Source organism: Vicugna pacos, chromosome 7, assembly GCF_048564905.1.
Source record: "Vicugna pacos chromosome 7, VicPac4, whole genome shotgun sequence".
Lineage (NCBI taxonomy): Eukaryota > Metazoa > Chordata > Mammalia > Artiodactyla > Camelidae > Vicugna > Vicugna pacos.
In genome coordinates this window covers 15,905,874-15,931,630 of record NC_132993.1, presented here as the reverse complement: position 1 = coordinate 15,931,630, position 25,757 = coordinate 15,905,874, and the positions used below count along the sequence as shown (strand labels likewise).

General features: G+C 38.7%; 1 protein-coding gene across 5 annotated transcripts in view; it reads right to left on the bottom strand.

Annotated features, from left to right (window-relative positions):
* Window positions 1-7,110: 7,110 nt before the first annotated feature.
* Window positions 7,111-25,757, bottom strand: part of CNOT4 (CCR4-NOT transcription complex subunit 4) — a 123,062-nt gene continuing 104,415 nt past the window's right edge. For 2 of the 5 annotated variants that reach the window (XM_006213105.3, XM_006213106.3), the window contains exons 11-12: window positions 10,180-10,392; window positions 8,109-9,494 (exon numbers count right to left, since the gene is read on the bottom strand). In XM_006213105.3, coding sequence (XP_006213167.1) covers window positions 9,193-9,494; window positions 10,180-10,392 — 515 coding nt within the window. In that variant the 3' untranslated portion in view covers window positions 8,109-9,192. Of the gene's footprint in view, window positions 7,247-8,108; window positions 9,495-10,179; window positions 10,393-25,757 lie in introns of those variants that run through there. The other 3 variants (XM_006213107.3, XM_006213108.3, XM_072964390.1) reach the window with 2 other exon arrangements.

Here is a 25,757-nt window from a genome sequence, read left to right as displayed (position 1 = left end):
CCATTTCAGATACATGCTAACCTCAACTAAGCCCTTGTTACTTGATACCATTCTTTTTATCCATTCTTTTACCATCCTGCTACATTTTCCAAAGAGGTCGTTATGCATTTTGTATGTTCTCAAGCTCCAAATCCTGATCCTACCTCTGGACTCCTTATTATATTGAGCTGACGGGTTCCCTTAACATTTCTTGTTTTTACCTCCAAACCCTCTTAACTTGCTACTGTCTTAGAGGAAAAAGTATCCCTTATCCTAAGAGTTAACTTCCATGTGTGCTCTTGATTTCATTCAATTCGCCTTTCTTGTTCAGAGTTACTTTTCTGAATAGTCTTCTCTGACTTCTAACAGGCTGGTGACCTCCTAGGGGGCAGGGGAAGCTGCCTTTACTCTGCTTTTGCCTCTCAAATTGTGTTGTCATTAGCTCTCTCTCTCACTCTTTTTTTAATGGAGGTACTGGGGATTGAACCCAGGACCTCCTGCATGCTAAGCATGTGCTCTACCACTGAGCTATACCCTCCCCACTGCATTATCTCTTTATCAAAGGTCTTTGCCATGCATTATCTCTAATCCTTTAATTCCTAGTCTCTCTTCATTCTTCAACCTACTGCAATTGGCTTTCAGTACCTCCTCTGGATTAAAACCAGTCCCTTGAAGATCATTACTGACAGCCTACCAATAAAATTTAATACAGCCCCACCACCCAAAGTTTCCCTCCTTCCCTCATGTATTCAAACAGAATGGCAGGTAGTATGCCAAGCCCTGGGAACATATGGACAAAAAGAAACAAAACATCCCTTCATTGTACATAAGGTATAAAGGGAGGTAGGACCACCTACATTTGAGAGAAAGCTTCAAGGAGCAGATGACCAGGGTGAGGATAAAACTGGTGTGAGCATTCCAGGTTGAGAGGACAGAAATGCATGAACAGAGTGAGTCGCATGAAACAGAGACTGCCCTGTCTGCTGGGGAGAGGGCACTGCATGCCACACTGGCAAAACTTACCCTTCATTATGAAGGTATTGGGGGCGGGGGTTTTGGAGAGTTTTGAAGGGAAATGACAAGATCCATTTTTAGACGCTCTAAACCACAGGTGCTAGCTTGTCTGTTGACAATCAATCATCAGCCCCACAACCTGCTACCCTCTCCTCTGCACCACAGCTCTCAGATTCCTTCCAGCGGGATCCCAGGTTAGATTCTGCTGATAGGAGGCACAAAGGAGAAATCTGAAAGATGAGAAAGAAGTCTTGCTTCTAGAGTTGGCAGCTGTGGGCGGGTGGGGGGCTGTTGGCAAACACGGGGTTTTGGAAGCTACTTCCCAGAGACCTCCTGAGAATCACCACGTTGCTGCTGCAGGCGGCAGAGAGAGCTCCTTGGTAAAGGGTTTCCCTTGACTCCAGCCCTTCCACATCTCTTGAAAACCAGCAAGGTCCTCCTGACCTTTCCTCTCTCAGCCTTTCCAGTGGTTGTGAAATCCCTTGTTTCCTGATGAAACCTTGATACATGATGCCATTTTGAATAAATCTTGCTTAGAAGCAGTCCTATCCTGACACCCAGTTCTCCTTCATGTCAGACCACTCACCTCTACTTTTCTCAAGATTTTTCACTTCTTTGCACTATAAAGATGACTCCAAAACTAAATTTTCACCTTTGGCCTTTCTCCTAAGTTCCATATCCAAATTTCCAACAATTTCCTGAATGACCACCCCCTGGATGACCAGCTGAAACCTCCAACACAAATTCAGTAATAAGAATCACCTTCTTTTTAAACTAGTTCCTTTTCATTAGTTTACTGTTCTTTTAAGCACAATAGAGCTTTTTATTCCAGTTACCTGGCTTAAAACCACAGCCACACTATATCTCACTCTTGCTCAGGTAAACATTTATTGAGAGGCTGCTCTGTGCCAAGCCCTGTGCTAGGTGTTGGGACTAGAGTGGTTAACAAGAAGATGTGTTCCCTGCTGTCAAAGAGCTTACAGTCTAGCAGAGGATCCAAGAGAGACCTAAACAAGTTTCTTAAACAGCTTTTTTTTTTTAATCCTTTAACTATATCCTTTACCTAGAATTTGCAAAAATTCAAGATTCTGAAATGTCTTTTGGATTATTTGCTCTTCTCATTCCCAAACCCCTTATCAGCCAATAACCTTCACCTGGACTATTTCTCTAGTTTATTAGTTAGACCTTGTACTGAATCATGGACTTTTTAATGTTTTGATAAAACACATATGCAAAGACCAGATTTTGCAGGAAATTTCAGGGGGTCATCAATAGTCCCTTTGAGGCCAAACCCCAGATCCTTGGGGTTTATCATTGACTCAAAGAACCTCACCTGGATTTCTCTGCCATCTTCACCATTCCTGCCGACGGCTGTATGTTTACAAAGCACCGTCCTATCATGTCTCTCTCCTGAAACAGAAATTGTCAGTGGCTCATTTCCAACAAAAGCAGTGCCCAATATGCCCCCAGGCCTTCTCTCTCACAAGTCCCCCGCACAAACCCCAGGTTCCTTCCAAACTGAGATGCAATCCCTAAACGTGCCCTATATAGTCTCATCAGTCTTTGCTCAGATTGTATCCCCAACCCAAGTCTCAGCTTATCCAAAGCTCTCACTTCTTTGAGCTACTTTGACATTTGGTACATCAGACATTCACGTCTTAGTTTTAGAGTTGACTATCCAAACTTTTTCAGAGTATGAGAGCAGGAATCGTTTTATGTTTGTACCTCCAGAAGCACCTGGCATAATGTCCAGCCCAAAGGAGATGTCTGGAAAAAATGTGAGACTAAATCAAACTCAAATCTCTCTCTCACATCTTAGTCCCAGTTGTGTCCTTCATCCTTTTTCCTCTCCTACGTAACTGTCCTTCAAATATTTGAAGACAATTACCTTGTCCTTATTCCTTACCTGCACAAAATCCAGAAGATACTGGCTAACTTGGTAATCTAATTCAAAGTAAACAAAACTCAATATAAGTGCAAAATACTCAAGAAGTCCCTAAGGGCTCTATTTCCCTATGAAATTTTGACTCACACTGTATGATTTGGGACAAACAGTATCTCTTGATATGATACCCTTTCTTCTACCACCACTTAGCTAAAATAAGAGGAAAACAGGTAATTCCACCCTCATCTTAGTCATTTTATAAATATAGACAAGAAAGTTGGCAAAGCACTGGGAGCTTTGGAACAGGAAGGGAGCATAAGCAAAGTTATGGCTAAGTGTCATCAAGAACAGGCAACAACCAGCTTTAGCCCTGCTATTAAATCTTGCGACCCAGGACAAAAAGCCAAATTCTTGGGCCTATTTACCTACATTTTTTTTTTTTTGGATGTTACGGAGACTGATGAAAGCAGAGGAACTCATGCTACTGAAACAACATTTAAAAAAAATCTTCTAGACTATATGTAATCTTCTGGACCATACGCATTTTGTTAATAGTATTTCAGTTTTACAAACACTAAGGCTGAAAATAAAAAAGCCACAGATCATTGTTACTCTTTAAACGCTCTTAATTGAGTTATTTATGAACCTTAGAGTTTTAAAATCACCAGGCCTACAGAGAAAAATTCTATTTGGCCTATTCATCTCTATTGGTCTTATACATCTACCTCCATCAACTAGGAAGGGAAGGTGTGGAAGGAAGTGCAATGCCTACACTTACAAACACCTGCCTAGCACACTCAGCTTCTCCCAGAGATGGATCAGATGCAGAACATATTCTTTAAGATGGCCAACTCTTAATGAATTGCGCCTTGAACATCTGGGCCAGCGTTTATGTTCTTTCCCCAATTATCTGGGTTACCACCAATAGAAACAGTTCTTTCACACTTTAAAGGGAGTTTTCTAATCATGTACTCATTACTTTTGAATCAATTTGTTCAGAAGCAATTTTAGAAATGTAATTTCAAAGGCAGCTTTTCCTGGTAGAAAATTGCCTGCGTGTCTGAAGGCTATGTCTGGACTAAGTTTATGATGTGTTAAACACAAATAAGTGAGTACTGATTTTCTGTGACAAAATAAGTGTTTGGTTTTTTAAAGAATTCATGCTAAGGTCCTTGGTCATCCTTCACTTGGACAGACCACTTGAGTGGAAATAGCCACATCTGACAAAGGATTTGCCTCATGGTTATATTTAAGGTATATAAGCTGTCAACTCTTTAAAATACCCTAAATACAAAAAAGGACCTTGAACCAAATGATGTTGGAAAAGATTTGATGGAAAACTCAAATAACTTGTGCAGTGTATGCCATGGCTTTAAATCCAGGCAAGCAGTGCTGGAGAGCTCTGCACTGGTTGTCATAATACAATCCTTGTGGAAATACACTGTTGACACTTATTACCTGTTCACAAACTACAACTTATATATAGTTAAGGGGAGGCTATTCCTTCCTCCTCTGCAATTTCTAGAATTGCTCTAACTCAGTGTAGCCTAGAAAATGACCCACATACATCTGACTTGCGACTTCCACTAAAACTGCAGTAAAACTTGCCTGTAATATCCAGACTGAAATTTTAACCATTAAAATAATCCCCTGTGTGATGAGCTTCTGCAAAAATAAACTATTGACTACAAATCAAGAGTTTCATTGGCAAAGAAGATGTTAAAAAGAGAGGAACCACTTCCAGGTCAACAAAATAAGCATGTGGGCAAGTGCCAAACAAACCAAGGAATATACAACACGGTGGCTACTGCTTACTGGCCAACAGCAAGAAGCTCCCTCCACCTTACTGCCTGACAGACTATGCCTATCAGCTTATTAAACCAGAGCACAAACCTGGACTAAGATGGTAGATTAAACCTGCGTACTTAATTTCTTCCTAAAGGTCTACTAAAATTAGAATAAAAAAAAAAAGCATGGAGAACATGATAGGAGACAGAACAAAACACAGTGACCTAAGAAAGCAGATCGTTGACTGAACTCACTTGGCTAATCTGAGAAGCTTCAAGCTAACAGTGGGGGACGCTGAAACTCAACACCACTTACACCACAGAACCCTGAAGGACACAGAAATTGACAGTGCCTGGTACCCCTAGAGCCAAGGATAAAATGTGCAGTGTGGGCTAAAATTACTGAGAAAGCTGTTTTCAGAAGTTAGTTTTCAAGATTCATTCCCCAACTCTACACCCTAGTGCAACCACACTTCTCCTAAGAGGGCAGATATTTGGGGACAATCTCTGGAGAGAAAAAGACTCACAACAGGGATTAAGTAAATATATTCAAAATGAATTCAGAGACCACCACTACAGGTCAGTACAGCCACGACAGCCAGACCCTTAGTCTTTAGGCTAGCCACGTAAGACTCTTCTCCATGGAATCTGACCAGCCCAGGAGAAAAAGCCTAAAACACAGACAGTAGGGGTTCCCCAAAACAGAGCTCATCCATGTCTTCGAACCCTGAAGTTCAAAGTTGGCTTGTCTTCGTGTTTACAAAACTTCCTATCAGCTTTTTAGTTTTTTTCACAAGCAGATATCAAGGATTACCAGGGGTCTGAGAAGCCTCTAATACGGAAGACAGAAATCAAACAAACCAACTTAGAGAAATAAAATGCAAGGAGAATAAAACTATAAACAAAGTTGAGATAAAACTTCCTAGAAAGAAGAGCAAAAGACACAGATGAGAAATTGGAAAAAAGAAAAGGAGAAAGTAAGTCCAGAAGATCTGATATTTAAAAAAGGGAATTTTTAGAAAGGGAGAACAGTGAAAAATAATTCTAGGAAACTCGCTAGTGAAGTAAGACAAGGAAATTTCTCAGAACCGAAGGAGATGAGTCACCAGATTTTAAAAACCTAGTGTGGGTCCATGGTGTCCGGCACAATGAATTAAAATAGACACACACCAGAGAACACAGAAGACACAATTTCTACAAGCTTCCAGAGAGGGAGACAAAAGGATTCCATATAAAGGGTCAGAGTTGCTTTGGATTTTTTAAGCAAAAGACAATAGAGTAATGCTTTCAAAATTCTAAGGGAAAAAACACCTACAACTTACAGTCTTCTATACACCTTCTATCAACTGAAAGAGAATGTTTTCAGATATGGAAATTACTGAAGTATTTATCTTCCCCACACATTTCTCAAGAAGTTACTGGAGGATGTCACTCCAACAAAATTAGACAAGGAAAAAAAAAAAAGACTAGGATATGGCATATAGGAATATAGGGGGAAAAAAACCCAAGAAAGGAGAGAGGTGAAAGAAAATACTAGGAAAGTCAGCTGTGCACCAGATCCAAGTATCGTGAACCAAGAGACAGACACTGAGGGCTGTCAGTACCAAGATTCCCACGGCTGTTACACCAGCAGAATGCCTGTCAGTCTGGTCCAGGTTCTTTTCTGTACTTATCTGATTTTGACCAAACTTAATGAAATTTCTGTTCTCCCCACCATGCCCTGGTGAATTGATCAGCTGACACTTATTTTAAACCACCCTACTTCCACTGGCTGTGCTTTGATCGACTCCAGAGGACTGGAGGGAAGCCATGGTGAGCTAAGACACAGGCAACAGACAGCAGTCCACTGTTTGAGACAGTGTCTCCGCCAGACATCTAGGATCAGGCTCACGACACCTTGTCGGATGCCCTGACTGCAGTGGACCCTCTTTTCCAGGAGTCACTCATGACCTTCCACAGACTCCTACAGAATTGGCTTTTATAAATTATCAGAGAAGCTAAAGACAAACTATGACCTAGAGAATCTATTCAATTTATCTTCTCCTAAAAGCCTTGATCTGATAGTGACAACATTGCCCTTGCCTTACACAGCTAGGGTTTGGTTATCTACTCAGCTTTTTAAAACAAAACAATGCATTATTCAGGAATACCTACGTAAGTGACAAAAAAAGAAAAGACTAGCACAGAAATCAAGATAATGGTTATTTGTGGATGGCAAGGAAAGAAAAGGAAATAAAATTGGAACGGGACAGATGGGAGGTCTTTCAAGATTTATAGGTTCTATTTTTAACTTGGGTGGTAGGTGCACAGGTTTTTATTGTTTTATTACTCTTTAAATGATATTTATATGTTTTATAAGGTCTTCTGTACGTATGAGTCATTAAACATACACACAATCATAGCACCACCAGGCAAAGCAGAATTTCCCTCCTTTTACATTTTTATTGATATACCAGAGCCAGGAATATCCAACCGCCAACCCCCAAAGCCTTGATTACAACCCACTGCCACCTGATATTTCTTGTGTGTTGGGCCACCACTTTGCAGTCCAATGTGAAGATTCAGGAGACCGAAGCAAAGCCTACAGACCAAAGAAAGCCAACATTTATGGTCTTGTTCCCTCTATCACAACATTTTGGTTATTTTTTTAAAAAAGAATTTGCTATTCACCCAGTCAACATCTATTTGTGGGACATTTATTTCAGACAGTCTGCTTTACATTTTTCAAAAACTACGTTAAAAATTTGGGGAAGGGAAGCAAATTGAAGTACAGAGTAAAAATAAGGAGAAAAATCAATCTGAAAGCACAGAATTTGTGATCTAAGTGATCTCCTTAATTCATCCTACAAAGATCCCCTTAATGGATGTAGCTGAAAATATGCCAACTCCAACTTTAGACTTCTGAATGTAATCCAAACTGCACAGATTCCTAGAAATCTTGTCCCCTCTTTTGGTCAGTGGTGTGCCCATCTCTCCATCATTAGGTACTCCCAGAATGGATGGCCATGAAAGATTTATCTGTGGGTTTCCTACATCAGTGCTTCCTTATCTCTTTCCCATGGAGGCACCCACACGAGGTGCTGCTACTTGCATGGCACGCTGGCTGCTGGCCCCACCAGGTCTCCCTAAGACAACCACCATCTCAGCACAACACAGCCTATCTGCTCCTTCGTGGCACAAGAAGGCTGGCACACACAACAGCACAAAGAAGAATCTTCTACTGAGAGCTACTGGAAGAGGAACACTTGAGAATAAGATGGGCTGATCTTCAAAGACGTCAACAACTGACAATAATATGAATTTTCTTTTCTTATTTCTTCTCAGCCATCCTCCCTATTGTTGCAGATGTAAAGTCAGTGGAAACAACTGATGACTGTTACCACAAAATGGTTCAAACTGACATGCAGTAAAATGGAAAAACAAAAACAAAAACAACCCAAGGGTCATCATCAAGTTTTCTGTTTTATTTAAGATTTTAGTTTTAATTCTGAAGAAAGAGGTACATTTCCTTTTTTTTAGTTTTAGCATCAGGTTATAACCAGGTTTCTGTTTTCTTTTCTCCTGTCTTTTCAATACTGCACAAACGTCCAGAAACTACAGGGTTAAGTAAAAGCTGCAGGCAAGGAGGTCAGAGATTTTGCTCCTGATGGTGATCAGATGGCCCCAGAGCAGTGCTATCTCAGAGTGCCCTTAGTCAGGTGAATTTAAGGTAAAAGAAAAAAAGATTCTGACAGAGGAGAAAGATCGAAGAAATCACTTACATTTCAGCTCTTATATTATGCATAGGTATTAAATCTGTGAATACTTTTTTTCTTTAAAACATTTAAATTTACTTTAAATCTAAAGCCAAAAATTTTTTCCCCTTTAAAAAAAGTCACTTCTTCCCTCCTTATAAACTCTTTAGCAATAGGCCAGTCACTACTACACAATTTGTCTTTCCACCAACTTCCAATAAATTCTTTTGCTTAACAACACAATCAAGTCCTCTCCATCAACTTACCAAAATAATAAAAATTAAATTAAAAGCGTTTTCCTTGCAATAGTGATAAGCTGAATATAAGATGGATGCCAGGACCACGGCTTCCCCCCATGCATTTAGCAATCTCATTTCAATTAACCTGGTTTTCAAACTTCCTCAGTTGATAATACATTTACTTCACCTTTCCTATAGATTAATTGTCATTTTCTGCTAAGCAGATTATGTCATTATTATGCGCAACAGACAAACAGTAATTTTCTAAGTATCGAGACTGCCCTTTGATTTCTTTTTTTTCCTCCTTAAAAAGGCATTTTTAGAAAACATTCAACAGTGTCACTCAAATGCTGGATCAACAGAAACTCTTACAATAAAAAAAAAAGATGGTAATGACCCTGTGATCGCATTGCCTCTGGGGATAGGGAGAAAAAAAACTGATCAGGAACTGGATTCTTCAGAACGTAAGAGATGAGAAGGGAGCTGTGGGTGGGCTGAGAGGGAGAAACAGGGTGGGACAAATCCTGCATTTTCTAATGAATTCTCCTCTTTCCCTAATGGCGGTCCAGTGTTGAACTCTGTAGTAAATCTGTGGGGGTTTTGCTGGGGGGTCTGAAGGCTGTCTGAAAGCCTGGGGGTGGGGAGTGGAAGCTGGAAGGATTTGAAGGAGGAGGGTAGGGGTTCCAACTGGCTCTGTGCAGAGGGATCTGTGTGCTGAAAGGGGCGCTGTGGTGGGTCTGTGATGGAGCGGCACTGGGGCCGTCCATCTCTGTGAGGGCCTGAAGGGATTTTAGCCAGTGTGGAGGATTGTCATCTTGAAGAGAGTCTAAACTGTTTCCTGAAGATGCTGGAATACCTAAGGAGAGAAAAGAAAACAAGAGGGAAAATGATGAGTCTGTGCAGAGAGAATAACAAATTTGTCAAACAAAATTTTTTTAAGGTGATTAGTTTATCCAGAAAAGAAACACAGAAGTAATTACAATTTTAAACTCCTTCCAAATAAGACCTTCTTAGTCTCATATTCCTTTTATACTCCACCCACCATGACCACGATTCACAAACCCATGCCTCCTCTTCAACTAGACACACACTGTCCCCCAGTGTCACACAGGGGCAGAGTTGCAGAAATGATTCCCCAGAATTGCACGACGATATTTCCCAACTGTGCTTCTCCTTCTCTAGGAGGGACACACAAACAAGATAGCCTTATAATAGAGAGCTTTATTTTTCAAAGTGGAGTATGTTCCTTTAAGAGGGTTAAGTCAGAGCCTTTGTACTTGGAGACCTACACAACACACACATGCTGTCAGACGTCAGCACCTACTCACACCAGAAGAAGCAACCTAGTTACCAAACGCCTTAGTACACAACTAGCCCAACAGCTAGCTGAGCCTACACGACTCTGGAGAACGCAACAAGCTACTACACGTTTGTGGCTTTGGGAAAAGAAGATTTCGTTGAAGACACCTCTGTTTTCTGTTAATCTGTGCTAAAAACCAAACTGATGGCAGTCAGTGGAGCTGAAGGAGTGAGAAAGTTACCTGTGATGATGGCTGGGTCTGTCCAGCTGCCAGGGCTGTCCCAACTCAGGCTGTCGGTGGTGGCAGTGTTGGACGTTGGTGCACTGTGGTTGGCGTTGGAGGGGGAGGAAGAATTGGGCAGTCCACCAAAGTTGATGTTAATGTTGGGTAGAAGTGCCCTTAGCCCGTCCTGCCATTCCTTCATATTTAAACTCTCTACAGAACTGCTGTTGTCTGGGAGATTTACCAACAAAAAAATGAAAGATAAAAAAAAAAATAAAAAGCTGACGTTAGAAACATATGTTGTTCTTTAGTGGTTAAGTGGGAGGAGTATTATTCTTTCTTTATTGAGCATTTAAAGTGGGTTGTCCTAGCAAGATAAACTTGGGTAGGATTTTGCTCGTGAGCTCAGAGCCCCTGAAGGAAGTCCTTGAAAACTTGCTCAAGGGTCAGGAGAGGGAGCTTCTTGTCCTTCTTACAGCCTCTTCAACATTTTGCACTTGTAAGTCAATAATCCAGTTTAAAGACTCAATGCTCCAAAGCACAATTTAGTTCCAGCTACATTATGAAGTTTCAGTTAGTGGAGCATTTGGCCAGCCAAGCTGATATACGCTATAAAAAAAGCAAGCCTGTAAAGTTCAATACAGGAGCTTATTTTTGAGCCCATTAAATGAAAGAAGAGCCATTTTATGAGGAATAAACATAAGCCAATAGAAAAAGAAAAATAATTACGTTCTTCCTGATTATAAAACTGGTCATGTATTTCAGAGGAGAAAGGCAGTAATGAATAGGCTTCTGAATTTGAAAAGAGGATTTCTGCACTGTCACAAAGGCCCAGGAGGCAAGGGCGAAGCTACCTTTCAGGTGGAGTCGTTTCCAGCAGTTTGCCTACTCTGTCCTTACAGTTCTCCCAATTGTTTAAAACACAAGTCCCGGAGTCCTACACTGAGTTCTCTGGTTCTGTTTATGAACAGCATCAAACATCCTAAGACGCTATCAACATAAAAAGGCTTTTCATCCATTGTGACTAAACTCACTTGGCCTACTACCATCCAGAATCCATACAGTATATAACAAATTGGTTGTGGAGAAAGGAGTAGAGTGTATCCACTACGCAGAATAATTGTTTTATTGAAAATAGGAATGTAGGTCAGACTACCAACTGCGGTTATTGAGAAGAGCATAGAAAATTACTTCTGGCTCTACAGAACTGATGAGCAATCTCCATTCATGACGACGACAACAACGACAACGATATTCTATCGGGTACAGTCTATGCTATTTGGTGAATTGAGAATTTTCTTTTTATAATTTTTCCTTTGCACCAGTCATCTATGGCAAATTGTATCATGCTTCAGCAAGTGAAACTTTTAACCCTATTGACGTTACTTATAAAGAGAGAAAAAAAACTACAACCAAATGCAACAAGTCGTCTCTGAATTTACTATATTCCATTGTGTAAGAAGTATCAGTACACCTGGTTCAGAACACATTTTATCAAAGAAGAAATTATGGTTAAAATTCTGCCAGTTTGCTGGTAGCCTAACACCCAGTCCATAACAAGTTGATCATCGCACACTAAGCAAATGGACGAGTCTGGTTTTTAGCAACAACAGCAACAAAAATTATTTTAAAATGTATGTGTTAAGGCTGCCGAGATAAAATTCAAAGCAACTGTTTACTGAATGCCTACAGTGTCCAAGGAGGGCAAAGCACTTAAGCCATGAGTCCTGTTCTCACGGAGCTTAAAGTCTAGGTGGGTGAGACAACGCAATCTGAAAGAGCAACAGAAGAAATGTCATGGGGTTGTACAGGCTTAATAATGCTATGAAAGTATGGTAAAAAGAGAGGCCAGTTAGGCACATGTCTGGAATCGTGCTGGGGGCTGACGAAGAGTTGCAGTGGTTCATTCATGGAGCTAAGTTACTACATAGACGCCCTGAGCCAGAAAAGACCACGACAGGTTGAAACTATATTCGGCATTTAAACATAACACTAAATGAGTCCAACTACTTACTAGAAAATACGTATAAAGACGCATAAGCAATGACTTTATTAAAAAATAAAATTAAACTGTGTTCCAACATCAGGCTGTTCATAGAAAATCATAAAGCAGGAAAAGATGAACGGCTTAGGCAAGAGCACACATCATAGTGGCCAAGTGGATTTCTTCCCTTTCTGTTCCTCGGATTCACTGCAGTATGTTAATTATTACACAGTGCAAAACTTTGCTACAGATGGCAAGGCTGTGGGAAAATCTGTTCTTTTTAAAAAAATTGTTTTTTAATTTATTTTTTAGGGGGGAGGTAATTAGGTTTACTTATCTATTTTTTTTAGAACCCAGGACCTCACGTACGCTAAGCATGTGCTCTGCCACTTGAGCTATACCCTCCCCAAATCTGCTCCTTTTGATAAATTGCCACTGGCAGAGTTCTTCCTCGTTTGCATAAAATCTTCACCTAGGAGAACAATTTTCAAACTGGTTTCACAGACTGAAAACCACCTCAAGAGCCACTGGGGAGGAAGTTAAGGGGACAGGGTACTAGGGCAACACATCTCTTCCCACCTCCTGATTTCATCTACTTCACAGTTTCGAGTACTATGTAAGACTGCATTTGAAAAACAAGATATGCTGCTAAGAGTGAAGACAGAAGATCCATGTATAATGACAACACGGTGAGATAAAACACACTTAAGAGGAAACCCAAAACAAAAGGCTATCCCAAGTTTTTGTTTCCTCTAATACAATTCATACCAGGTCCGGATTTTGTCTCCTCTTGGAATTCTCCTCTCTACCTTCTTTTTGGTATCCCCGCAACAAGGTCTTTTCATTATAAACACAGTCTATTAATTAAACTAGCTAGATGCAACTAAATTCACAAACCCACCAATCCCTGCTTTCATGCTCGGGCAGGCACAACCGCCCCACATACTCGGCCCTGATCCTCAGGCTACTCCATTCTCTGCAGTCCCTAGTGCCACACACCTCTTCTTGTTAAATTTCTGTTAGCAGTTAAACCTACCCCAGCTAGGGAGGAGTCACTGAGAGTTCTAGCCACTAAATATTCCTGAATTTACTGTGCTCTTCAGTTTTTAATCCTTATCTAATGGTTACTCCCCAAAACCTCACTCTGCAACCTGATCTTGTTTTCTGAAAAGCTCTTATCTTCCTTTTCTTCACTGCTGCCTTTTACAGTTCAAAGTCAGAGGCTCTCTCTTTAGGTAGGTTACTTAGTGAAACGAATCTTTCTTGGTACAAGAGGTTGTACATCAGAGACCTAGTTCCCATTATGGTTACTCCTTGCCAGCTAGACTCTCAAATATTCATGCATTTTTAGAAGGACACACAGTACAACATATCTCAGCCACTCTACCCATCTCTACCCTGTTAGATATTATTTCCTTTGAGTTTGGGGATGGAGTCAATCTCCGTCAGTAAATGATTTCAAGAAAATCTAAACTTTCTCAAACCTCAGCATATTTCTAAGCAACTCAAATATAAACAAATTATGCTTGTCCTATATATAAAACCAAACTTTGACGAACACACAAAATTTCTCCTGAGAACTTTAAAGAAAATCTTCATGAAATACTGTATTTTAGGACAACCACAAAAATCACTTCATTAACCAAAATTTTCAGGGAAAATGACCACTATGTGAATGAATTCTTTCAAATAGATTTATAAAATAAATTTGTTTATGAAAAAGTTATTCTACTTAAACAAAAAGAACTGACCCTGAAATTTCTAGGATTGTGCTTACTATAAAAGGTAAGATAGACCACTACTGCAGAGCAGATTTGCTGGGGCACAAAATCTTAAGGATTTAATAGATTTGAAACGGATTAAATTAAGCGAAAAATTCTACGAACTCAAATGAAAAGAGTTCTGAGAACAGAAGAACTTGAACAAAGTATTAACAAAAAATAGTCAAAATTTATTCCCACTGGCAGAAGGAAGTAGAAATGACAAACAGGAAGAGAGGCCATGCAGATCAGCTAAATATGATTTAGGCTTTCTGGACTCTGTCTTTACTTCCTGCCTTTCTCCTTGTCTAGAATGCTTTCCTGATCTCTTAAATTAATTTTTACTCAATTTTCCAAAAGTCTGTCTTCCAGTCAGATCATTCCAGATGACAGCACTGCGGTCAGCACTGCACTCATCTGGCAGCAAACTGTGCTGTGACACCCAGTACACCCTTACGTGTACTCACATCTGAAACTCCACTGAAAGGCCTGCAAGAAGGTATTTTATACATTCTTGAGCACGCAGCTCAGTGTCTGAGAAACTTGACATGCTTCAAGATATCTGCTGAATCAAAGGTCAACTTGAGAGGAGCTGAAAAACCACTTTCTTCTCAAAAGCCTATTTAATTCGTATCTGTATAATCAAACCATTCTCTCAAAAGAGATGCAAATCTCGCTGAAAGCAGAAATCAGCTAAATTTGGGGGTCCAAAAGGCCTCTCTAAATAGGCCACTAACATGTTTTCAACAGTGCTTGAAATGCCAAAACACAAGCAAATACAATTTTTAAAATCAAATGCACCAAAATTATTTAAATAAGGAATGCTTTTCAAAAAGATATTCTAATAGTATGTGTGGAGGATCGTGAACAGGACTATCAGCAATATCCTACCCACCTTCCTGCTCTCGACACTACTCAATTCACTCACTATGCATTCTGTGCACGTGATTACCTTAGCACCAACAACCCAATGAGCGGGAGACTGAGCAGACTCCGGTAGTTCAAAGAATTTGCCAAAGGTTATAGAGTTAAGAGAGTTGAAGTCAGTAATCAAACCCAATCTGACTCCAAAATGTTTGTTCTTACCACCAAGCCCACCACCAACCAGCCCCTGTCCTGGCAGGACTCATGGGCCAGGAGAAGGGGAGGGCGGACATGTTTAAGTAAGTACACCACGTGATAATAAATGCTGTTCTGGGGTGAACAAAGTCCTGTGGGGCATAAACAAGAAAATGAACAATTCTGCCATTCCACATGCAGGATAAATGATGACTAGAGAAGCTCAGGGGAAGGGAAAGGGCATTCGACAAAGAACAGAGAGCAGCAGAAGCAGCTAATCACAAATTCAGTAGGAACAGGGCACAATACAAGCAGATGTGTTTTGCACTATGTGTACTTTTCCTAGAGAAAAACCTTTTAGAATGTTCTTACAAGGATCTAAGAAGGCAAAGTCTATTTTAAAGGGGGGGATACCTATGGAAAGATGTCTCTAAATAAAGCTGTATATAGAACAAGAAAAAGTAAACTTAAAAATTAATGTAGAAGATAAATACACTCTCAGAAGCATTATAGACTAGATTAGATGGAACCTGAGCTAGAATATACAAGAAGGCAACTAAATGATGGAGAGGGACTAAAATCCAACATAAGAAATTTATAAAATCTGAAACTGGAAGCTCGGATGAGAGCATTTAAGTGAGCACAAAGACTGAGGACTACGAACAAAAGCCCTGCGAGGACATTCAAAGATGACGGAGGGACTTTATCACACAGGAGAGGATGTATAGATCCACCAGAAAATGATTTCACCAAAGCAAATTATAAAACTGCAGAGACACGGAGGATGTCAACCACCCGGATGTCAACCACCATTAGATCTCTCAGATCTAAATCTGCTGGAAGAAAATAAACCTGATAAAATCCACTTCCTGACCACCTCTTTCCCAAGGTTTATTAAGGAGGGGAACTTTTATTCTGGACTTCTGACCAACAAAGAACTAGTTGGGTGTTTCAAATATATAATAGAAGCCCTAAGAGTATGTGATGTAATTTTAAGACTTTAAGAAGCAAGAAATTAGAATAACTAGACCTGAGTTTTTGAATGGCTGGGATCCTAGCTATTTTTGCGATCACTACAGTGTATTGCATTCACCTGTTCACATATTAGTTTGTTTTTTTTTTAACCAGACTGCGAGCTCCTCCAGGAAAGGGCCTTGATTTAATCCTCTTTGTATATAGTGAATAGTTCCTGAACTTGAACCTCAAGAGGTTTTTAATGATTCCTAAATGAACAGCCCTGAACATCTGTTTCCAGATTTTTTGAGAACACAGCTTTCCAAAGATGAGAAAAAAAAGAAAAAGAAAAGGTTAGGTCATGGTGGTCCCATGGTTCTAGGAAGCAGTGATTCATAGGCCATAGAAGATGCTAAAGCATGACATTCTGACAATGCAATAAATAATTCTAATAAGAAAAATAAATTGGGGAGAAATCTAAAGAAATTGTTGCACAGGGAGAATCTCATGGGATAAGATTTCAAAGGTTTTCTAAGAATAACCTACCTGCAGATAAGCGTATCATAATCCTTCAGGATTAAAATCAGAATCCATAATGATCTGAAGAATGCTGAAGGCAAGAAAAAGCTAAGTTTGGAACAGGAGAAAATTAGGAAAAGCCACTGCTCAGCCTGCCATAATGTTGTGTCCTAAGAAAAGCCAAAGCTATGTAGTTCCATCTTTATTTTGCTTCCTTCCATCTTCTCTACAAAAGAGCATGATCCTCAAACTAGAAAGGACAGATTAAGCAACGTGGAGAAGAAAACTGTTAAGTCAGAAGAGATGTAAAGACAGTAAAAGAACATGTACTCAATTTAAATGAGTTTAAAATCTCTAGGTGCCAAATGGATTCTAACACAGGGTATTAATCCTCACAGATGTGATTGCAGAACCTTGCTAAGAGAAGTGCTGGAAAAGGAAGAAAAGGCAGACTCTAGAAGCTACGTGCTTATAATAAGGTGAGTTCCTGTGAAAATTCAGAAATAGATTAGAAGCTGGATGCTTCCTTCAGAAATGAATACGATGGGTTCAGCAAGCACTGCTCTACTGCTTGCATTTGGGGTGTTTTGCCTGAGAAACAACACATAGCATCTGGGCTAAACCCTCAGCTCCCTTCCAAATGAAATACACAGGAAATTAAACTTGAACTCTGAGATGGAACAAGCAGTCATGGAGGCAGCTTCTACTGACAGTTGTTCTCCACTGGAAATGTCCTCCTTCTAAACCACATGGTCCATTTCCTTTCCTCTTCTGTTGCCTGCCCATCAAAGACTTTGCAGCTAAACTCCATTCCCATCCCACTGACACATCAACCCCATACAACAAATGGTACACAGTGATCAATGAGAGCCAAAATGCACTTCCATAAAGAATCAATCACAACAAAGTAATTTATTTTTTGGACAGGCTTTCTAGGATGTCCTAAGCATAATATTTTGAACTCAGCAGTTTCTGCGAAGTTTTCTAATGGTAATCATTTGGTATAAGTCAGTAAAGTATAGCATGGATTACAGCAGAGTTTAGATGAATTTTCACAGAACGTAAGATACTGTATGTTAGCCTAAAAGTTCCTGAGATAGTGCTTGGCTCATCTGTGACTCCGTGCTTTTTATTATACTTAACAAAACCCATAAAGTTTATTTAAATATGCAAACAGACAATTCTAGAGATGACGGAATCAATAATTAAAACTAGAACTATTGTTAAATTAAAATTCTTAAATTCTTTATACAAATGTTATTAATAATGATACTAATAACACTTATCTATGACTTTATAATCACATAGTTCTTTCATACAATAAACTTCTACGATGGTGATACACAAACAGGGTACACTAACTACATCAAATCCAAACACATAAAACTTAATAGGTATACATTCAGATTTTAAGAAATGCATTAGGAAACTGTAGAATGGAAGAGATCTAACTAACCAGTCAGTGTATGAAAAAAGGTTTAGTGGTTTCACTTGTAATATTTGATATAGAACTGGGTAATGGAACTTCTAAAAAGCTAACATTAAAATCATGTAAAAAGATGTGAAATGTCTAAATTAGCAATTGTATGACAATGAGCAAATCACAAATGATAACCACTCTGAACCTCAGTTTTCTCATTTATAAAATAGGGATGATATCTACCCCACAGAATATTTTTATTAAAAAAACTCTGTAAACTGTAAAGGAATGTACAATATTAGTAATAAGAATAGTTTTAATGAAAAAGTAGATCATCTAATCATATCTGGATTATTAACATGTGAGCTTCATATTTTAAGAAAGGCAGTCACTGGCATGTCAAAACATGCGTAGAAGAGACCTGGACTGCAGAGAGAACTAGAGACCATGATAAGTATGAAAAGGTTAAAAGAAACTAAGGATGTGGCATGTATATCTAGAAGTTACTAGACAAGTGAGAACTGCCTTCACATATTTGACAATAAGCATAAATGGGAAAAAAGATTTTGGTTTAACGAAGAGAAAAAAATCCTCTAACAATTATAAGCTCCCTAAAGAGAGCTCCCCACTTAGGAAAGTATTAAGCTCCCAAAACAGCTCTTCATTATCCACACAGACTTCTGGGAAATAAGGTATTTATTTATAGAGACTTTCTGAATTGTGTATATATATATATATATATATATATATATATATATATATCCCTCTGTTTGGGGGAAGATGTACAAATACTTATGTGTGTGTGTAGCTCTGTTTTAGGGTAAGATGTACAAATGATACATACATTTGTGAGTATCACAAATCAGAAATCGGAAGTAAAAAAAGTGTTGGTTAGGCGAAATGTTTTAAAGTTTGTGTGTGGAGGGAGGGAGCAGGGTGGCCTTGGGAAACTAAGGAACAGTCAAGAGCTGAGTTTCCAGAGTTCAGAGGTAAAGAAGATAGAAGACGAGTAATCAAGGAGTGGTGAGGGGAATCTTAACACTGAACTGAATGCCACAGTTCAACCAAGAGGTAAGGTAATTCATGTGCAAATGAATCTGATTCATATTTTCAAAAATCCAGATTTAACAAAGTAGATCCAGGCTTTGCAGACCTCCACAAATAGACACTAACATCACCCGCTTAACTATTAGTTTTCATTCAACATTTATTCAGTATCTACTCTGTATCATTTTCTCTGCTATAACCTTCTGCAGCAGCTTCCTTAAAGTCACACTGTTCTGCTTGTTCAATGGATCACCGGAGTCTGGCTACTCTGAACAAAGCAGTGACAGCTTTTGATTGTTTAGTGCCAATAAACATTTTTATAAGCTCTTCTTCAAGCTTGCCTGCAGACCTATATATTTTGCTGCTTATATAGCGAATACCGTATGGTTATGTCTATTGAAATTCTTAAGATTTTTGATATTCATAATTTTCCAAATTAAAAGATTTCTAAATTTTCTAAAAGTTACTAAAAATACCAAAGCCAGTTTTTATTACTAAATCTAAATGAAATACCTATGGGTTCAATCATGGTGATAAACATTTCCAACCCAACAGACCAAGCATATACCTTTAAGAGTTCTTTCTCACTATACTATTTACACAAACCAGAGATATTCGTTAAAGTTTGTTTTGAGGTTGTTTTATAAATAAACACTTGATTTTCCAAACAAGAATGTAAATTTGAAACAATTATTTTAGCTATGTGAAAAGTATGTTTAAAAATTAAGACTATTTTGATTTTTCTTCCTTCTTACTATCTATTCACACACTGGGGAAAATAAAATTTTTTTGCTTCCAATTTTCAAATGATGCCTCAATTTAAAAAGAATTAGTCCTAGTAAGAAGGCACCCTTTCCAGATTTACAAAAGATGATACTCTTAAGGGAAGAGCACTGCAAAAGACCCTGATGAATTCAAAGATCTATATGCTCATCATCAGTTCACCAAGGGGCCTTAGTTTAAAATCATTTAAAATAGATATTTGAGTGTTCATCCTTAGCTGATTTATTATAGTTCAATTTGGAAAAGACTGACAGAGATGGTCTTGACAGAAACAATTCTCAATCACTGTTGAGTCTTACTGTGAAGAAAGGAAGGTAGGAAGGAAAGCAGGAAGGAGGATCAGATGAAAACAGTCTCAAATATAAATCAGAAACTACAATTCCTATTTCACCATGTGCTGGAGCTTTATATTGAATTAGAACTAACAATTTTGTGGAAAAAATTAGTTCTATTAAAAATCACACATATTTGTGAAACACTGAATTTGAGTAATATTGTCTAGACTATTTAGTGATTTTTAAAGAGCAAGAATAACTTAGAAGTTGGGGAAAGTGATAACACCAATCTTACAATGTCAAAAGTCTATCAATTTGACATTTGTTACTCAATCTACTCCAAACGCAGTTTGTGCTTTCTGCTTAAGTGTGCTGTTTTGATTTAAAAGAGAAGAAAAAAATAATATGATTCCTTAAAAGCAAAAGCTAGTTGGAACTAAGACTAGTACTGAGAAGGTAACTGGAAGATAGCTCATCAGAGACTCTGAGTAAACACTCAGCAGCCCGATAGAGAGCGTGCTTTCTCCTTTGAAAAGGGAAAAAAGGCAGGCCTGTCAGGGATCCTGCAGGGGAATTATACAGGGAGCGCACATTAAGATCTACTCAAGACCTTCCCCTCTAACTGTGGTAAGTTACACAGAGAAAGAAAAGATTTCTTCTTTATCCAAATAAACAGAAACTGGAAAGAGGTGAGCACAAGCTATCTGAGTACGACTCATGGTGGTCAAGAATTAACACCTGAAACTATAACACAAAGGTTGCAGAGCTGTATGCATTTACTTGGGAGATTATGTAAGATCTTTGCTTATTTTAGTAACAGGCTCCATTCCAGTCACCTACCATTAAAATACGGGTGTGGTCTTGCAGCACTAACTACACTAAGACTCAAGAAATGTCATTCGTATCTGAGATTCTATTCGTGAATGTTAGCAGTTCAGGTATAAAAACAAAAACGAACAACCCCCCCCCCCCGATACCTGGTGGCAAATCATACACTAAGTGAGGGATGAGGGGACGGGGCATATCAGTAATCCACAGTCATAAATTTTAATAAAAACTTGTATTTTTAATAGAGAAAAACATAACTGGAACAATGGTATGTAGCCCAAAACTCAGCTTAAGGCCAGCAGAAACCCTCCTACTTTGTTAATGAAGTCATAACCCAGGGCCTCCTTTACCTTTAGCTGAATACTCAATTTATAGATGTAATAAAGGAGAAAATGAACAGCTTCAGGGTATCAATCTTCTTGCAAATGCCAACATACAAAATGACAATGTTTAAAAACATCCCAGTAATGTTCCAGATCACTACGTTCTGCTTTGTAGACACGTAATTTCAGTACACAAGACTGATAACAGAGATGTATAAATGCTTGGATAGTCCTTGGGATGGGATCTCACCATATTAGGAAACAGCACTAGGCTACAAAAGTTGATTGCAGTCAGCATTCCTGCATTTCTTCTTGGAGATGATGATGGTATTATCATCTTTAAATCCTTGTGGAGCTTTCCCTCTTTTTCATTATGCTGAAAACAACAACCTCCTTGATTGAAAGAAAAATCAGCAGATATGCTATCATTTTACATGGTGCAGCATACAGTAGATCTTAAAAGATGAACCTGAGATCACCCCTTTAGCGTGGGTGTAGTACATCTTGGTGCCATTACTGTAAGAATTTTTTTTTTCACTCCGTAATATTAGAGATGTCACCAGTCTAGTGGTACATATTGATCCTTAAATGCTCTTTGGCACTGCAGAAAAATCCTGTTTTATTCTTTAGTTCTGACATTTGTAATTATTTTACGTCTACATTAAGAGTACCTGCAAGGTTACAGTTCCCCCCGACTAGTCACTCCAAGATCACTGGGTCACATTTAGCACGAGGCTGTTTTAACAACTTACAAGATCTGTGGTAACAGTTGCCAGCCGAAAGACACTTTGAAAGTCTTCATTATTTGCACTGATATTCACAGTTGAAAGCCCTGACTTGTGAGAACTACTATAATAAACTGTTAAGACACAGCAAAGTTTAAAGAAAAGATATACTCTGAATTTTGAAGCTTTTTTTCTCCTTGACTTACACGTATGAAAGCAAATTCAGATGGTGAGGACTAATAAAATATTAAATTGTTGTTAGAACATAATTATGGGCAAACCACAATCCTTCGGAGCCTTGTTTATTAATATCATCATTATTATTTGCTCATTGAAAGGAGGATTGTTAAAGACTATATGTTTTATTGGTCTGAATTTTTGTGATTCTAATACAAGTCTTTTTCTTATTATCCTTTCCTTAGGTCTTCCCAAAGAGTATGACATGGGATGGATTTCCTTAGTAATGGGAGTAAAAAATGATGAGAAAAAGCTATGAAAATATTTGTTCAGATAAAGTATGACTAGGGGTGAAGTGGGCACCTGTATTGTAACCTTGCTACATTTAAAAAGGGTCTTAATTTCTTAAAAAACAAAACACCTTTAGAGAAATACTGAATATAAATATAACACTGAACATATGCATTAATCAGAACACAGAAGGAATAAATACAAGAAGGGTCACAGAGAGATGGCCTGAGACATTTTTCTCTGCTAGAGTCACTAAGTGGAGAATTTAAATAAAAATTACTGAATAGAAACCAACACGCATACACACACACACACACACACATTCAACCTCACCCCCAGACACAGAGCTAGGCTTATTGTTTACTTTTGCTAAGTAAACCTTTTCTTATATAATGTGCTAATCAAATGTCATGAAGATAGAAAGACTATTATCACAATTTCAGAACTATTCAGTTGCCTTAAACATTTTTACCTGAGTCTATATGCGGTTATCACCACATAACCCCAACAAGGACTGGCCAAAATTCTCAGAGCCAGAGTGGGTTATTTATTCTATTTTAACATTAAAATAATTAAAGAACAGTACTACTGGGCCACTGAATTGAAAGCAGTTAATTTTATATTATTGTGAATTTCACCTCTATTGAAAAAAAGGTATGGGGTGCTGTAAAGGCTTTATAAATTGTATGGAGGAGGAAAACAGCTTTGGGGTGTTGCTTTGTAACAGGGCAGAATAGTGGGTCTCCGTACCAAGGAGCTGGAACAACCAAACTGTTCTGAGCAAGACATGTCACAGGGTCAGGCTGGAGCTTCCAGGAACCTTTAAAGTAACTGTAACATGTGCAGTGGGCTAAAAACAAGGTGAAGTCAATAGCTGCCTTATGAAATATGGTGTGAAGGAACCTAGAGAAAATGGATTGGTTCTCAAGTACAGCAATTTCTAACTGGTTTATGGAACTTCTAGGTACTTCAGACCAATCCTCACAGCTTATATGAAGCTTGCCTTCAGTTCTAGGTACCTAAAAAGCGTAAACTATATTTTAATATCATTCAGACCCAGGGTAGACTCTCCAAAACACCAGAAAAGAGCAGATTCACCTTAACGAATCTTGAATTCTCAAGAGTGATATTTTCAGAAAAAGCTCCTGGTTAAAGAAGCTGTGGGCTGGTATGTGCAGTAGTCTAAGGCTGCTAAAACTAATACTCATGGCAGCAAATCTCAGGGCAGTAAGGGCAGTAGGAGCAGTGGCTTCTCCATCCATCACCAAGATTCCACAAACATAGCATTCTTAAGCAATGACTTTATTTGAAGCATTATCATTTTTAAATGTCATAGTTGGTATCTCAGCTGATACATACAGAACAAGTTCAGTGAGTTTAAAAATATTTTAGTAGAAATTTGGTCAGGATTTTAATTTAGTCCAGGAAATTCAGGGTGCTTCCAAACCAGGCATGTTTTGCTATTAACTGAATAAGGAGAAAAAAACGTTTCATACTTATATCTCCATTCTTGAGTTCAAAAACTTGTACGTCTGTATCTATTTACACAGCACATTCTCTTCTGGGGGAAATCATCAAAATATTTTTATAATCTGTTATAATAAAATTCTTAAGTTCTCTCTGTTCTTCATCAGTCTACTGCTTTTAATTCTAATTTGTTATACAGATAAAGTAGAATGGCCCAGTCCAACTGAGATACTTTCCCCATGTAGGTGGAAAGCTGATTCTTTTCAGTTTGCACATAAGCTTGGGAGAAACTAGTTCACACCTGCAATATGGGCTCCTCAACTACCACTTATATATATGCCATACCTACTTCCTCTGTTGAAACCTTTTATATCTTAAGCACTGGTCATACCTACACCACTCCCATCTCATCCCTGACTCTTCCCAGGCCTTCCCTTGCACTCTGCTTTCACATCCTCCTACCATGCTTTGAGGATGTAATATTTATACTCCACTGTGGGAAGTTTTCCTGTGGATCATCTTCAACTTATAGGAAACCTGACCCAGGATTCCCCAGGCAGTAACATGCTTTCTACAATTCTATCTCATACAGTCTGACTTTCTACTCTCAAAAAAGAACGGGAGGGAAAGCAGGTACAGAAGAGGCCACAGGGGTTATGAAAGCCAGCCTTCTCTCCAAACCCTCCAGCCCTCATGTTAGACATCCATCTACCATCCTTTCTCTGGTTCCCACTCAACATTTCGCAATGAGTGGTCATCATACTGACCACAGTCTCCTAACCTGTCATTCCCTTAACAATACTATACCTGCTCTCTGCCCTCATCAAAATCTAAAATCACTGAGCTCCCTCAACACACTCACATCACTGTTTATCTCCTGCCTTTGTGGACTCTTCTTGATCACAAGATTAGGTATTCCAGTTTTGTCATCTTGAATATCTTTGTGTCTTTTTCTTCTTCAAATTCTAACCAAACTCTCATATTTGCTTTGTCCACTCCTCATACATTGTACTGAATCACTGGAACATACCAAACCATATACGTCTGGACTCTCAGATTTTAAAATTTGATCCTTATCTTGACTCAGCAATTCTTAAATTTCTTTTCAGTGCAATTCTAGGCTTATTCTCACAGATTTATTTAATTTCTTTCTCTTTTTTTTTTCTGACTTCCAATTCCACTCTTTCACCCCCATTTTCTCATACATATGCATCCAATAATTACTGGTATGAGCACCTTCATTTGTTCTCATTTCCTCTGATCTCACATTCTCTCTCCTTGATTTTTTCATTGTTCTTACAAACAACAGAGGAAGATATATCCCAGCTCTTAAGTTAAACTCATAACCTAAACTCATCTCAGGAGACTATCTCCTCCCAGTCCCTACAGAAACCTTTTATTCTACTGGTTAGTCTATCTTCTCTTCCACACTACCTACGTCTTGCTCTCAACTGGCTCTGTATGTTCTGCTTTTAAGTATTTAGCTAGCTCCCTTACCTTAAAGCAATGTCTTCTATGATCTACTACCCCTCTAGTTAGCATCTTGTTTTTCTCTTCCCCTTTGTTGCCAAATGTCTTTAGTCAATGATTGCTGCATCCACATCCTTGACATTTCCTCATGAATCCTAGAAATCTGGCTTCCATCTGTATCTTTTTATGAAACATAATATTTTTAAAGATCACCAGAGACCTGGCCAAACCTAAAGGCCTTTTCCTAGATCTTATGCTTTCTGACTTCTAATTCATAATTTCTTCTCCATTCCTACTATTACTATTCTAGTCCAGGCCATCTTATTTGCACTGACTAGCAATGACATACTGGAACTGCTTTCTAACTGGTCCTAATTTCAAGCAAACACATTACCAAATTAATCTCCTTAAAAGGCTACAATTAAGCTATGTCTTTATCAAAGAACATACAGTTCTCTACCACTGACCACATCTGCATTAGGACTAAACTCTCCTTCCTGGTTTTCATTCTTCC